We start from the raw sequence: 13,232 nt of genomic DNA, 5'->3' as shown, positions 1-13,232 counted from the left end.
TTCATCTTCTCTGGTTAATCACATCCTATCTGTGACCACCTTCTCATAGGTATTCATTGTTAATTTTAAGCTGTCAAATGTTCCTGTAAAATTTTGCAGTGTTATTGAGCATCCTTGGAAATGTGCATTGGACTCACTCTGACTATTTTGCAACCCTTATTACAGAGTTACTCTTTCATGAATCAAGAGCAGCTGCAGGTGATAGCAGAAAGGCTTGATCCAAGCCAGCCCAAGGAGGTAAGCCTATGAGAATCATTTACGCTTGAATGGAAACTCTAATCCAGTGTTTCATAATCTTTGAGAAAAGCAGAAGTCACAACAAAATAAATTTTTCAGCACATTGACCAAAACATTGAGATACAATTCTTTTGGTCTAAGGAAGGAGGTTGTACGTAAACAGAGTCCTGCCGTAGATTGTTGGGCTCTAGTCTCGCTGCGTTTTGCTCCATAGCGAATGCCTGCAGAGGTTGGCATACATTTTACCAGAAACAAGACTCTAGAAAGCTAGAATAAGAAATTGACCTGCTGCTTGTTAGGCTGTCCTGCAAGAAGAATTGAGTTCCACTGTGGAAACATTTGTATTCCTTTATCATTGAAGAGTAAGTGTAAGGTGAATCCACTCAAATTCAGAAACAGAGTGACCTCCGCCTCTGACTATACCCTTTATGGGGTAAGAACATTTGTATATGCACTTAGGAAATATTCTCCAAGACTCTGACTACAAGGTGTAAAACGATTTGATAATATTTCTGGGGTACTTGTAGAATTGTATGTCCATCATTTAGGAATAGTTTGTAATAAATACAGTTACTAAGCAGCTACAAGGCTTCATATCTGTACTTTTGTGATATGTTAGTGAGTTTCTACTAACATAAAAGGCAGTGTTACACTACAAACTTTATTAGTCCAGGTGGCTAGCTAAAGATCTTTGGACTCGGGAGGATTAGGAGAAAGGTAACTTTAGGTTTGAAAAAAATTCAGAAAATGTGACATTCTGCTTTCTCCAAGTAGAGCTTTACAGCAAATGTATCATGAAAGATGCTTCTATTAAACAGTTCTCCCTGACCCATTGCGTTCTCTGGCAACCAAGAAAGGAAAAGATATTTTATTGTTGAATCACAAGATATTTTAAGAGTTCTTGTGACTTTGTGTTAATTTGTTTTCGTAGGTACGACTAGATGCATTGAAGACCTTGTGCTCCGCTCCCCCATCGGATGTCCTTAATAGTGAGAGCTGGACCACTCTACGTAAAAACCTGACCATATCACTTGCAGATCCTGATTCCACATTTACTGTAAGAACACATTTACCGAAGTCCAATGTACACATTTTGTATTGTATATTATGATCCCTATTGATTATTTTAGTGTAGGCTAATAGTGGTTCTGACAAATCAACAAAAAGAGAGGTAGGGAAGAAGCAACACTCTTAGTCCCTACTATAACTAGAAAAATAACAACAAAAGAGTGTTACTTGATTGAAAAAACACAAATAATCGAGCACAAGAGGTAACAACACCAATTAGGTTTGTTTATAAAGCCCTCACTCACCGACCTGGTCGGTGACATGCTTCATCATCGGGCCCCACTGGGTGTGACCGAATGTCACCCCAGTGTGCTTCAACGCCAGATTTACTGCGGAGCGGGTAATGTGAAGAAGTGAAGGCTAGGTGATGGGTTACGTGAAGAGAGTGATGTGGTTAATTAAAAATGCCTTGCATGTATCAAAAATTGATTTCATGACTGATCACCAAGGGCATATTAAAAAATGTGTTGGTAAACACGGCCAACTAAATTGGATGGTCTGTTTCCAATATCATTATGTGGTGGTGGATGGTCAACATGTTTCTGCCAAAGATGGTGTAATTAACCTGGCATTCGTCAGGACCTAAAGTGACTAAACCCCGGCGGTATGGGCACGCTAAGGCCCACCCTACCAAGGGACGTGAAAGTAAAAGATGTCTGTAAAAGTGCAATGTACAGGGGGCCTCACCGAACAAAAAAACGGGAGGCACACACCCTGCTAGTCTCTCGATCAGAGACTTCAAAAATTAGATGCACCTGTAAGAGCAAGAAATACAGACATACACAGAAAGACAAACAAACAATTAGTTCTTGTTCTGAAATGAATCATTGTAAATACGGTGACTTGTGCTCATGTGAGCTGGCCGGTGCACAACACTCAACTAATCGCAAAGGTAAGTGGCTCCGCCAGTGGGTGAGTATTATACTATGATACATGATAACATTATCAGTGTACTGCCGGTCTCACGTAGTGTCCATATCAAACGGCACATACAATTATTGCCCACCGGTGCGCGTGTCAGATTCCATGCGCCGCGAGGACGATAAGTGACACTATGGGAAACGGGAGCTTTGGTAGTAAGCCCTGTAGGAACACAAAGCGCGTTCACTGTGTGAAACTAACCGATCAATGGGCCATGAGCCAGTCACCAATATGCCCAAAGATTACGGAGTACTGACGCAATGGTTCTCACTTAAAAGGAGATGACGTTTCACCCCATAGACCACGGGAGGGGGGTGATGGCGTATTTGGCACATCCTGCATGAGGGAATAACAAACAACGGGACAAACTGTTACAGAAGCCTCAAAGATACTTAGCTTGTGATGGTAGCGTAGCCAAGGGAACACTCACTCCCACGACGCCAGGCAATCGTTTATAAACCTGAACAGCCCTCTGAACCGAGTCACGACGATCGGGACATTGAGTGAGGGGACGGTATATGTAGCGAGAGCCGAGTCAGCAGCGCTCGCATTTCCGGGTCAGGGCGTGGCCAAAAACGCATGTGCGTGTGGTTAACCAATGGGAATGGCCGGCCGAAATCAACAAACCGACGTCCCCATTGTGCAACTAGAGCGCCCAGGCGAAAGCTACGATGTCAGAACTGAAAAACGGAAAACTTTATTGACTATTATTAAATAGACAGCCCAAGAGAGTGGCATTAGATGATATGTCCATATTGACTATTACGCCGAGGATGGGCCAAAACGAAGCATGGGGTTAGTTCAATAATCTGGTCAATGCAGTAAACCAGGTGAACTAAGTTCAGCATGGGTTATAGGATGTCATATGTCAGATCTGAGCAATGGCTTACGAACTGGTAGTTCTGGGAGGGGATAGACTAAAGATTAATCATTAGAGGATGCCTGTTCCAGGTATGATGTTTAAACATTAGAGAATGCCTGTTCTTAGTCTATCAATACTCATAGAGATGCACAAGGATAATTAATTATGTATTAGAGCTCGAAATCCGTTGGCACGATTAATAGATATTCAGAAAGATTCCTAGAGGATGTTACTTTCGAATTGAGCCCCAAGGTATGTCATCATTCAGACCATTTAGGTGGGTGCCCAGCCGGGACACCCATCGCTGCTCCTTCTCAAAAAGTCTTTCAGCAATGTTGGGGCCCTCAGTTAGCTGCTCGATGACAGTCCATCTTAGGTCATTGGTGGTGTGGTTCGCTTGTGAAAAGTGGTCGCTCATCTTGGTTGTGTTTTTTTTTACACCTAATATTGCTCCTATGTTCACATACCCTCTGTTTGACCTTTCTTGTTGTCATGCCCACGTATCGGTACAAACAGGGGCACGTGATTAGGTAGACGACATTAGCAGAGTTACAGGTGGTGTGTGCTTTTTGCCACCATGTTTTGTCTGGTTCCAAGGACAACGATTTTGTAGCCATCGTTAGATGACAGACGGAACAGTTGGAACATGGGTAATGTCCCGTAACTCTGGGTAAATGCCATGCATCAGTAATGCTGCGTATTGGCGTAGCAACTGGTTCTTTAGGCCTGGTGTGTACCAAGGAGTCTTTCAAGCTACGACCTTTCCTAAATGAAAAAAGGGGCTTTTCCCAGGCCTTCTTGGCACTGGATATTATTTTCCAGTTTTTGTTAATGGATTTTTTCATTAGGTTAGACAGGGTGCTATAGGTAGTGACACAGGTGAGGGGAGGTTCGTTCATGGGTCTCTCAGCTGGTTCCAGTAGGACCTTGCGGCGTTGGTTGCGTGCCCGTTTGAATCCTTTGCTTAGGATGTGATTCGGGTAACCTCTCTGTCGTAATTTATCAGTTAGGTTGGTTGATTGTTGTTTGAAGTCATCAGTACTGCTACAATTGCGCCGGATCTTTAGATATTGGCCGTAAGGCAGATTTTCCCTCAATGGGCGCGGATGAAAGCTGGAGAATTGGAGCAAGTTATTTTTTGCAGTAGCTTTATAATGAGTTTTGGTGGTTAAAGTCGTCCCACCGTTAGTTATCACTATATCAAAGAACACTACCTCCGTGGTGCTGACTGTGTGGGTAAATCTCAGGTATCTGTCGATAGTGTTGACCCAACTGAGAAATTCCATCAAACGTTCCATACTCCCTTGCCAGATGAGCAGCACCTTGTCGATGTAGCGCTTCCAAAAGATGTTCCTGGCAAAGGGATTGGTGATAGCTTGAATATTCCTGGCCTCAAAATCAGACACGTACAACCCCGCCACACTAGGGGCAAAGGTACTGCCCATCGAAGTACCAGAGCATTGAAGAAACAATTGTCCTTTATATGCAAAAAAAAATTCTTTAAGTGCAATAGTGGCACAGTCTATTATGAATTCTCTGAGAGTGGTATATTCCCAGGAAACTGAATTGAGAGCTGTACTCAGAACTTTGATGGTCTCATCTTGAGGGATACTCGTATAGAGGCTCTCTATGTCTAGAGTAGCCAATATTACTGAGTTTGCTTCAAAGGACATTGTTTGTAATTGGTGAAGCAGGCTCTTGGTGTCCTTTAGATATGTAGGTGTATTTTGAACCATGGGTTTCAAAAACTGGTCACAAAAGGTGGACTGGGGCTCTAGTAAATGCCCGATACCTGACACTATCGGCCGACCTGGAGGCGGCAGTTTGTTTTTGTGGGTCTTCGGGAGTGTATAAAAATATGGGACAGTACATTTGCTGGTGGCGAGAAAGTCCGCCTCATTTTTTGACAGGTGCCCATTCAGTTCAGCTTCCTTGACCATGCTGATGATTCGATTTTGGAGATCAGCAGAAGGATCATGAGTAAGGGGAATGTAGTTGTTGGTATCATTCAATAGATCTTCACATACTTTCTCCTAGTCAGTAGTGTTCTGGATGACAATTCCTCCACCCTTACCGGCGGGTTTTATTGTGATTTTGGTGTTATTCTTAAGTGTCTCAAGTGCTTTATACTCTTCAGTACTGAAATTCCCATATGTCGAAGGGTCTTGGCAGGTTTCCAAATCTAGGAACACTGCTTGTTCAAAGGCTATAATAGCCGCAGGTACTGTGTGGGGGGGCGGTGTAAATGTAGATTTTAGTCTCAGACCAGTATCCCCTTTCCGTAGGTCTGCATTAGGGTCCTCTTTTCCTTCAAAGTAGGCCTTTCATTTCAATTTTCTGAAGAACTCGGTCAGTTCACAATGCAGCTTGACTTTGTCTGGGCGGGCTGTTGGTACAAAGCCAAGTCCTTTTTCAAGGACCTGTTGTTCAATACTTGTCAATTGCAAATCTGACAAATTTGTGATTAGACTTGTTGGTTGCTTGTCCCGGGTTGTGGTGTTTTGCTCCTGGTATGGTTGCCGACTGGGTCGTCTGTCTGCCAGGATATCTGATTGGGTGTTCTTCTGCTTTTGCCTCTGCCTCTCCGACCCCTCTCTAAAAAAGGCTGTTGGTACTGGTTCTCAAAATGTGGTTGATGCCACCCCGGGTCCCAGCCCATCATCTATTTAATAATAGTAAATAAAGTTTTCAGTTTTTCAGTTCTGACATCGTAGCTTTCGCCTGGGCACTCTAGTTGCACAATGGTGACGTCGGTTTGTTGATTTCGGCCGGCCATTCCCATTGGTTAACCACACGCACACGCGTTTTTGGCCACGCCCTGACCCGGAAATGCGAGCGCTGCTGACTCTGCTCTCGCTACATATACCGTCCCCTCACTCAATGTCCCGATCGCCGAAACTCGGTTCAGAGGGCTGTTCAGGTTTATAAACGGGTGCCTGGCGTCGTGGGCGTGAGTGTTCCCTTGGCTACGCTACCATCACAAGCTAAGTATCTTTGAGGCTTCTGTAACAGTTTGTCCCGTTGTTTGTTTTTCCCTCATGCAGGATGTGCCAAATACGCCATCACCCCCCTCCCGTGGTCTATGGGGTGAAACGTCATCTCCTTTTAAGTGAGAACCATTGCGTCAGTACTCCGTAATCTTTGGGCATATTGGTCACTGGCTCATGGCCCATTGATCGGTTAGTTTCACACAGTGAACGCGCTTTGTGTTCCTACAGGGCTTACTACCAAAGCTCCCGTTTCCCATAGTGTCACTTATCGTCCTCGCGGCGCATGGAATCTGACACGCGCACCGGTGGGCAATAATTGTATGTGCCATTTGACATGGACACTACGTGAGACTGGCAGTACACTGATAATGTTATCATGTATCATAGTATAATACTCACCCACTGGCGGAGCCACTTACCTTTGCGATTAGTTGAGTGTTGTGCACCGGCCAGCTCACATGAGCACAAGTCACCGTATTTACAATGATAAATTTCAGAACAAGAACTAATTGTTTGTTTGTCTTTCTGTGTATATCTGTATTTCTTGCTCTTACAGGTGCATCTAATTTTAGAAGTCTCTGATCGAGAGACTAGCAGGGTGTGTGCCTCCCGGTTTTTTGTTCGGTGAGGCCCCCTGTACATTGCACTTTTACAGACATCTTTTACTTTCACGTCCCTTGGTAGGGTGGGCCTTAGCGTGCCCATACCGCCGGGGTTTAGTCACTTTAGGTCCTGACGAATGCCAGGTTAATTACACCATCTTTGGCAGAAACATGTTGACCATCCACCACCACATAATGATATTGGAAACAGACCATCCAATTTAGTTGGCCGTGTTTACCAACACATTTTTTAATATGCCCATGGTGATCAGTCATTAAATCAATTTTTGATACATGCAAGGCATTTTTAATTCACCACATCACTCTCTTCACGTAACCCATCATCTAGCCTTCACTTCTTCACATTACCTGCTCCGCAGTAAATCTGGCGTTGAAGCACACTGGGGTGACATTCGGTCACACCCAGTGGGGCCCGATGATGAAGCATGTCACCGACCAGGTCGGTGAGTGAGGGCTTAATTAGCAGCGCACAGATGTGAGAGTTTCTGTTCACGAGGGGTTTAGGACCAGCTCCTGATTTTCCCCTACTACAAGCTTAAAGGTGACACTCCCGATTAGACTGACACCTTTCTGCACCCTAGGACCCTAATGCAGACCTACGGAAAGGTGATACAGGTCTGAGACTAAAATCTACATTTACACCGCCCCCCCCACACAGTACCTGCGGCTATTATAGCCTTTGAACAAGCAGTGTTCCTAGATTTGGAAACCTGCCAAGACCCTTCGACATACGGGAATTTCAGTACTGAAGAGTATAAAGCACTTGAGACACTTAAGAATAACACCAAAATCACAATAAAACCCGCCGGTAAGGGTGGAGGAATTGTCATCCAGAACACTACTGACTACGAGAAAGTATGTGAAGATCTATTGAATGATACCAACAACTACATTCCCCTTACTCATGATCCTTCTGCTGATCTCCAAAATCGAATCATCAGCATGGTCAAGGAAGATGAACTGAATGGGCACCTGTCAAAAAATGAGGCGGACTTTCTCGCCACCAGCAAATGTACTGTCCCATATTTTTATACACTCCCGAAGACCCACAAAAACAAACTGCCGCCTCCAGGTCGGCCGATAGTGTCCGGTATCGGGTCTTTACTAGAGCCCCTGTCCACCTTTTGTGACCAGTTTTTGAAACCCATCGTTCAAAATACACCTACATATCTAAAGGACACCAAGAGCCTGCTTCACCAATTACAAACAATGTCTTTTGAAGCAAACTCAGTAATATTGGCTACTCTAGACATAGAGAGCCTCTATACGAGTATCCCTCAAGATGAGACCATCAAAGTTCTGAGTACAGCTCTCAATTCAGTTTCCTGGGAATATACCACTCCCAGAGAATTCATAATAGACTGTGCCACTATTGCACTTAAAGAATTTTTTTTTGCATATAAAGGACAATTGTTTCTTCAATGCTCTGGTACTTCGATGGGCAGTACCTTTGCCCCTAGTGTGGCGGGGTTGTACGTGTCTGATTTTGAGGCCAGGAATATTCAAGCTATCACCAATCCCTTTGCCAGGAACATCTTCTTTTGGAAGCGCTACATCGACGATGTGCTGCTCATCTGGCAAGGGAGTATGGAACGTTTGATGGAATTTCTCAGTTGGGTCAACACTATCGACAGATACTTGAGATTTACCCACACAGTCAGCACCACGGAGGTAGTGTTCCTTGATATAGTGATAACTAACGGTGGGACGACTTTAACCACCAAAACTCATTATAAAGCTACTGCAAAAAATAACTTGCTCCAATTCTCCAGCTTTCATCCGCGCCCATTGAGGGAAAATCTGCCTTACGGCCAATATCTAAGGATCCGGCGCAATTGTAGCAGTACTGATGACTTCAAACAACAATGAACCAACCTAACTGATAAATTACGACAGAGAGGTTACCCGAATCACATCCTAAGCAAAGGATTCAAACGGGCACGCAACCAGCCCCGCAAAGTCCTACTGGAACCAGCTGAGAGACCCATGAACGAACCTCCCCTCACCTGTGTCACTACCTATAGCACCCTGTCTAACCTAATGAAAAAATCCATTAACAAAAACTGGAAAATAATCTCCAATGCCAAGAAGGACTGGGAAAAGCCCCTTTTTTCATTTAGGAAAGGTCGTAGCTTGAAAGACTCCTTGGTACACACCAGGCCTAACGAACCAGTTGCTACGCCAATACGCAGCATTACTGATGCATGGCATTTACCCAGAGTTACGGGACATTACCCATGTTCCAACTGTTCCGTCTGTCATCTAACGATGGCTACAAAATCGTTGTCCTTGGAACCAGACAAAACATGGTGGCAAAAAGCACACACCAACTGTAACTCGGCTAATGTTGTCTACCTAATCACGTGCCCCTGTTTGTACCGATACGTGGGCATGACAACAAGAAAGGTCAAACAGAGGGTATGTGAACATAGGAGCAATATTAGGTGTAAAAAAACCACAACCAAGATGAGCGACCACTTTTTACAAGCGAACCACACTACCAATGACCTAAGATGGACTGTCATCGAGCAGCTAACTGAGGGCCCCAACATTGCTGAAAGACTTTTTGAGAAGGAGCAGCGATGGGTGTCCCGGCTGGGCACCCACCTAAATGGTCTGAATGATGACATACCTTGGGGCTCAATTCGAAAGTAACATCCTCTCTGAATCTTTCTGAATATCTATCAATCGTGCCAACGGATTTCGAGCTCTAATACATAATTAATTATCCTTGTGCATCTCTATTAGTATTGATAGACTAAGAACAGGCATTCTCTAATGTTTAAACATCATACCTGGAACAGGCATCCTCTAATGATTAATCTTTAGTCTATCCCCTCCCAGAACTACCAGTTCGTAAGCCATTGCTCAGATCTGACATATGACATCCTATAACCCATGCTGAACATAGTTCACCTGGTTTACTGCATTGACCAGATTATTGAACTAACCCCATGCTTTGTTTTGGCCCATCCTCGGCGTAATAGTCAGTATGGACATATCATCTAATGCCACTCTCTTGGGCTGTCTATTTAATAATAGTCAATAAAGTTTTCCGTTTTTCAGTTCTGACATTGTAGCTTTCGCCTCGGCGCTCTAGTTGCACAATGGTGACGTCGGTTTGTTGATTTCGGCCGGCCATTCCCATTGGTTAACCACACGCACACGCGTTTTTGGACACGCCCTGACCCGGAAATGCGAGCGCTGCTGACTCGGCTCTCGCTACATATACCGTCCCCTCACTCAATGTCCCGATCGTCGAGACTCAGTTCAGAGGGCTGTTCAGGTTTATAAACTGGTGCCTGGCGTCGTGGGCGTGAGTGTTCCCTTGGCTACGCTACCATCACAAGCTAAGTATCTTTGAGGCTTCTGTAACAGTTTGTCCCGTTGTTTGTTTTTCCCTCATGCAGGATGTGCCAAATACGCCATCACCCCCCTCCTGTGGTCTATGGGGTGAAACGTCATCTCCTTTTAAGTGAGAACCATTGCGTCAGTACTCCGTAATCTTTGGGCATATTGGTCACTGGATCATGGCCCATTGATCGGTTAGTTTCACACAGTGAACGCGCTTTGTGTTCCTACAGGGCTTACTACCAAAGCTCCCGTTTCCCATAGTGTCACTTATCGTCCTCGCGGCGCATGGAATCTGACACGCGCACCGGTGGGCAATAATTGTATGTGCCATTTGACATGGACACTACGTGAGACCGGCAGTACACTGATAATGTTATCATGTATCATAGTATAATACTCACCCACTGGCGGAGCCACTTACCTTTGCGATTAGTTGAGTGTTGTGCACCGGCCAGCTCACATGAGCACAAGTCACCGTATTTACAATGATTAATTTCAGAACAAGAACTAATTGTTTGTTTGTCTTTCTGTGTATGTCTGTATTTCTTGCTCTTACAGGTGCATCTAATTTTTGAAGTCTCTGATCGAGAGACTAGCAGGGTGTGTGCCTCCCGTTTTTTTGTTCGGTGAGGCCCCCTGTACATTGCACTTTTACAGACATCTTTTACTTTCACGTCCCTTGGTAGGGTGGGCCTTAGCGTGCCCATACCGCCGGGGTTTAGTCACTTTAGGTCCTGACGAATGCCAGGTTAATTACACCATCTTTGGCAGAAACATGTTGACCATCCACCACCACATAATGATATTGGAAACAGACCATCCAATTTAGTTTGCCGTGTTTACCAACACATTTTTTAATATGCCTTGGTGATCAGTCATTAAATCAATTTTTGATACATGCAAGGCATTTTTAATTCACCACATCACTCTCTTCACGTAACCCATCACCTAGCCTTCACTTCTTCACATTACCCGCTCCGCAGTAAATCTGGCGTTGAAGCACACTGGGATGACATTCGGTCACACCCAGTGGGGCCCGATGATGAAGCATGTCACCGACCAGGTCGGTGAGTGAGGGCTTTATAAACAAACCTAATTGGTGTGTTACCTCTTGTGCTCGATTACTTGTGTTTTTTTAATCAAGTAACACTCCTTTGTTGTTATTTTTCTAATAGTGGTTCTGTACAGTATGATTGCACTTTCAATTGAAATCCAATAATCTTAATGGCCACGTGAGCCTCCTCATCAATATTTTGATTTCTTTTTCTTTTTTTTAAATTAAAGTTTTTTATTAAAACAACGATGATCTGCATATACACTATCACAATCTTGATGGCATTTCTTTACAGTCACTGGACGTACATTTCCATATTGGCCCACATAGGACTTTGACAACATTACAAATCCTCATCTGAGTCGCTATCTTCTTCCGGGGGTGTACAGATATTACCCCTATATACGTTCCATTTTCCCCACACCCTTCCCCATTTTTTGGGGCATTTGCTATTTACAAATGCCTCCTTCTATGCTACCATGATCATATCCATATCGTTACACCAATATGGTAATGTCGGTACGGTCCCCACACCCCACTTCTGCACTATGTTTCGTTTAGCTACTATCATCCCTGTCATCGCCCACTGGCGTTCAGCATGATTAAGGTCAGTCAGACCCCAGACGTTAAGGAGGCAACATTCAGACTCATGTTTTCTTTTTCTTAAACATTTTCAAGTGTGGGGAGCGAGGTCTCCATGCAGAGGAAATTCTACTCTCATACTCTAGCATGTATTTGCAGGGAGACCTATCACACTTCAAGGACCAGAGTTCCTTCCAATAACAAATATGATTAGTCCATGACTGCTAGTGCTAGGCATTAGCTGTGTCCTTTAGTCATGTGGCTAAATGTGGCAGGTTTTCAATCAATTAATCAATCAAACAGAATTTGTATAGCGCAGCACTGTTACCCATAAGGTCGCTGGATGCTGAGGTGATGAACGAAAAGGAGCGGTCTCCACTGCGGCTATGACAGGGGGTGTGGGCAATGGAGGCTGCGTGCAAGTGTCTTGCGGGCAGGTGGAAGTTCTGTTGATGGTTAATATATGAGGGTACTTGATTGTGGAGGGCTGTGTATGCGTGTGTGAGGATTTTGAATTGACATCTCACCTGGATGGGGAGCCAGTGGAGGTTTCTGAGGTGAGGGGTGATGTGAGTCCATTTGGGGAGTTCCAGGATGAGTCTGATTGCAGTGTTCTGTATGAGCAGAAGTCTTTTGAGGCGCTGGGTGAAGATTGCGGCGTAGCCGATACTAATCTTCACTTGGAATGCCTAGAGTCCCAGGTGATTAACAACTTCCTTGGTGATATGGCTGCCTGTCAGCTAACGCAGCTGGTGGTGGGATCGACACATGCAGCAGGCCATCTTCTTGACCCAGTATTCTCTAATCTACAGACCATGGAGGCCAACTCCTCCCTTCCCATGCTCTGTGGATCATTCTCTCATCTCACTGCAGCTCCGCATAGATGATCCTCCTTTGCAATTCCCCCGGCTACCCATAATGAAGTGACTGTGGCACAAGTTAAACCCAACCACCTTTACAGACATCTTAAGCTCGCACTGCCCAGAATGAACCACAGATTTAGAAGCAGCTTATGCTGCCTTCAATGGATGGCATTAGACTGCTGCATTCCAGCAAAAATGACCACTGCCAAAAGTATCTCAAACCACGCATGGTATGAAGAGTCTTTAATTGCAGAAAAGAAAATTTTTTAAATCTTAGAACGGGCCTGGAGAAGCGCATACGATCCCACAGTAAAAACTATACACAGGAACGCAGTCAAAGTATACCATAAACTGGTCCAGAAGACCAGGGCAATGTTCTACGCCAATATGATTTCCACGAGTAGCAATCCCACTAAAACCATTTTTGGTCTCATGAAAGAAATTGTAAAATCCCCGCCTGCTTCCAATAGCACCATATCCTCTAACCTTCAATGCGAAACACTGCCTACATTTTTTATCAACAAGGTGGAGCGCAATTTATTAACACAGTCTGTACAGGGAAGGGCACGCCCGAACTTCGCTAAAACTCCTCTTGGGCCCCTACGCCTCATTGCCTCCAGGATCTTCCACCCATGTCACCTAAAGACATGGAGGCTCTGTCGCCAACGTAAAATCAGG

At 44.6% G+C, this 13,232-nt stretch overlaps 1 protein-coding gene across 2 annotated transcripts in view; it reads left to right on the top strand.

Moving 5' to 3' along the window:
- The window catches only part of TBC1D32 (TBC1 domain family member 32), a 940,667-nt gene that overhangs the window by 153,881 nt on the left and 773,554 nt on the right, over positions 1-13,232 (top strand). For both annotated transcript variants that reach the window (XM_078648467.1, XM_078648468.1), the window contains 2 exons: positions 166-237; positions 1,169-1,294. In XM_078648467.1, the coding sequence (XP_078504593.1) occupies positions 166-237; positions 1,169-1,294 (198 nt within the window). The remainder of the gene's footprint in view (positions 1-165; positions 238-1,168; positions 1,295-13,232) is intronic.

This window comes from Lissotriton helveticus, chromosome 6, assembly GCF_964261635.1.
Source record: "Lissotriton helveticus chromosome 6, aLisHel1.1, whole genome shotgun sequence".
Classification (NCBI taxonomy): domain Eukaryota; kingdom Metazoa; phylum Chordata; class Amphibia; order Caudata; family Salamandridae; genus Lissotriton; species Lissotriton helveticus.
Note: the sequence above shows the minus strand (reverse complement) of the source record. Positions and strands in the feature narration are given on the sequence as shown.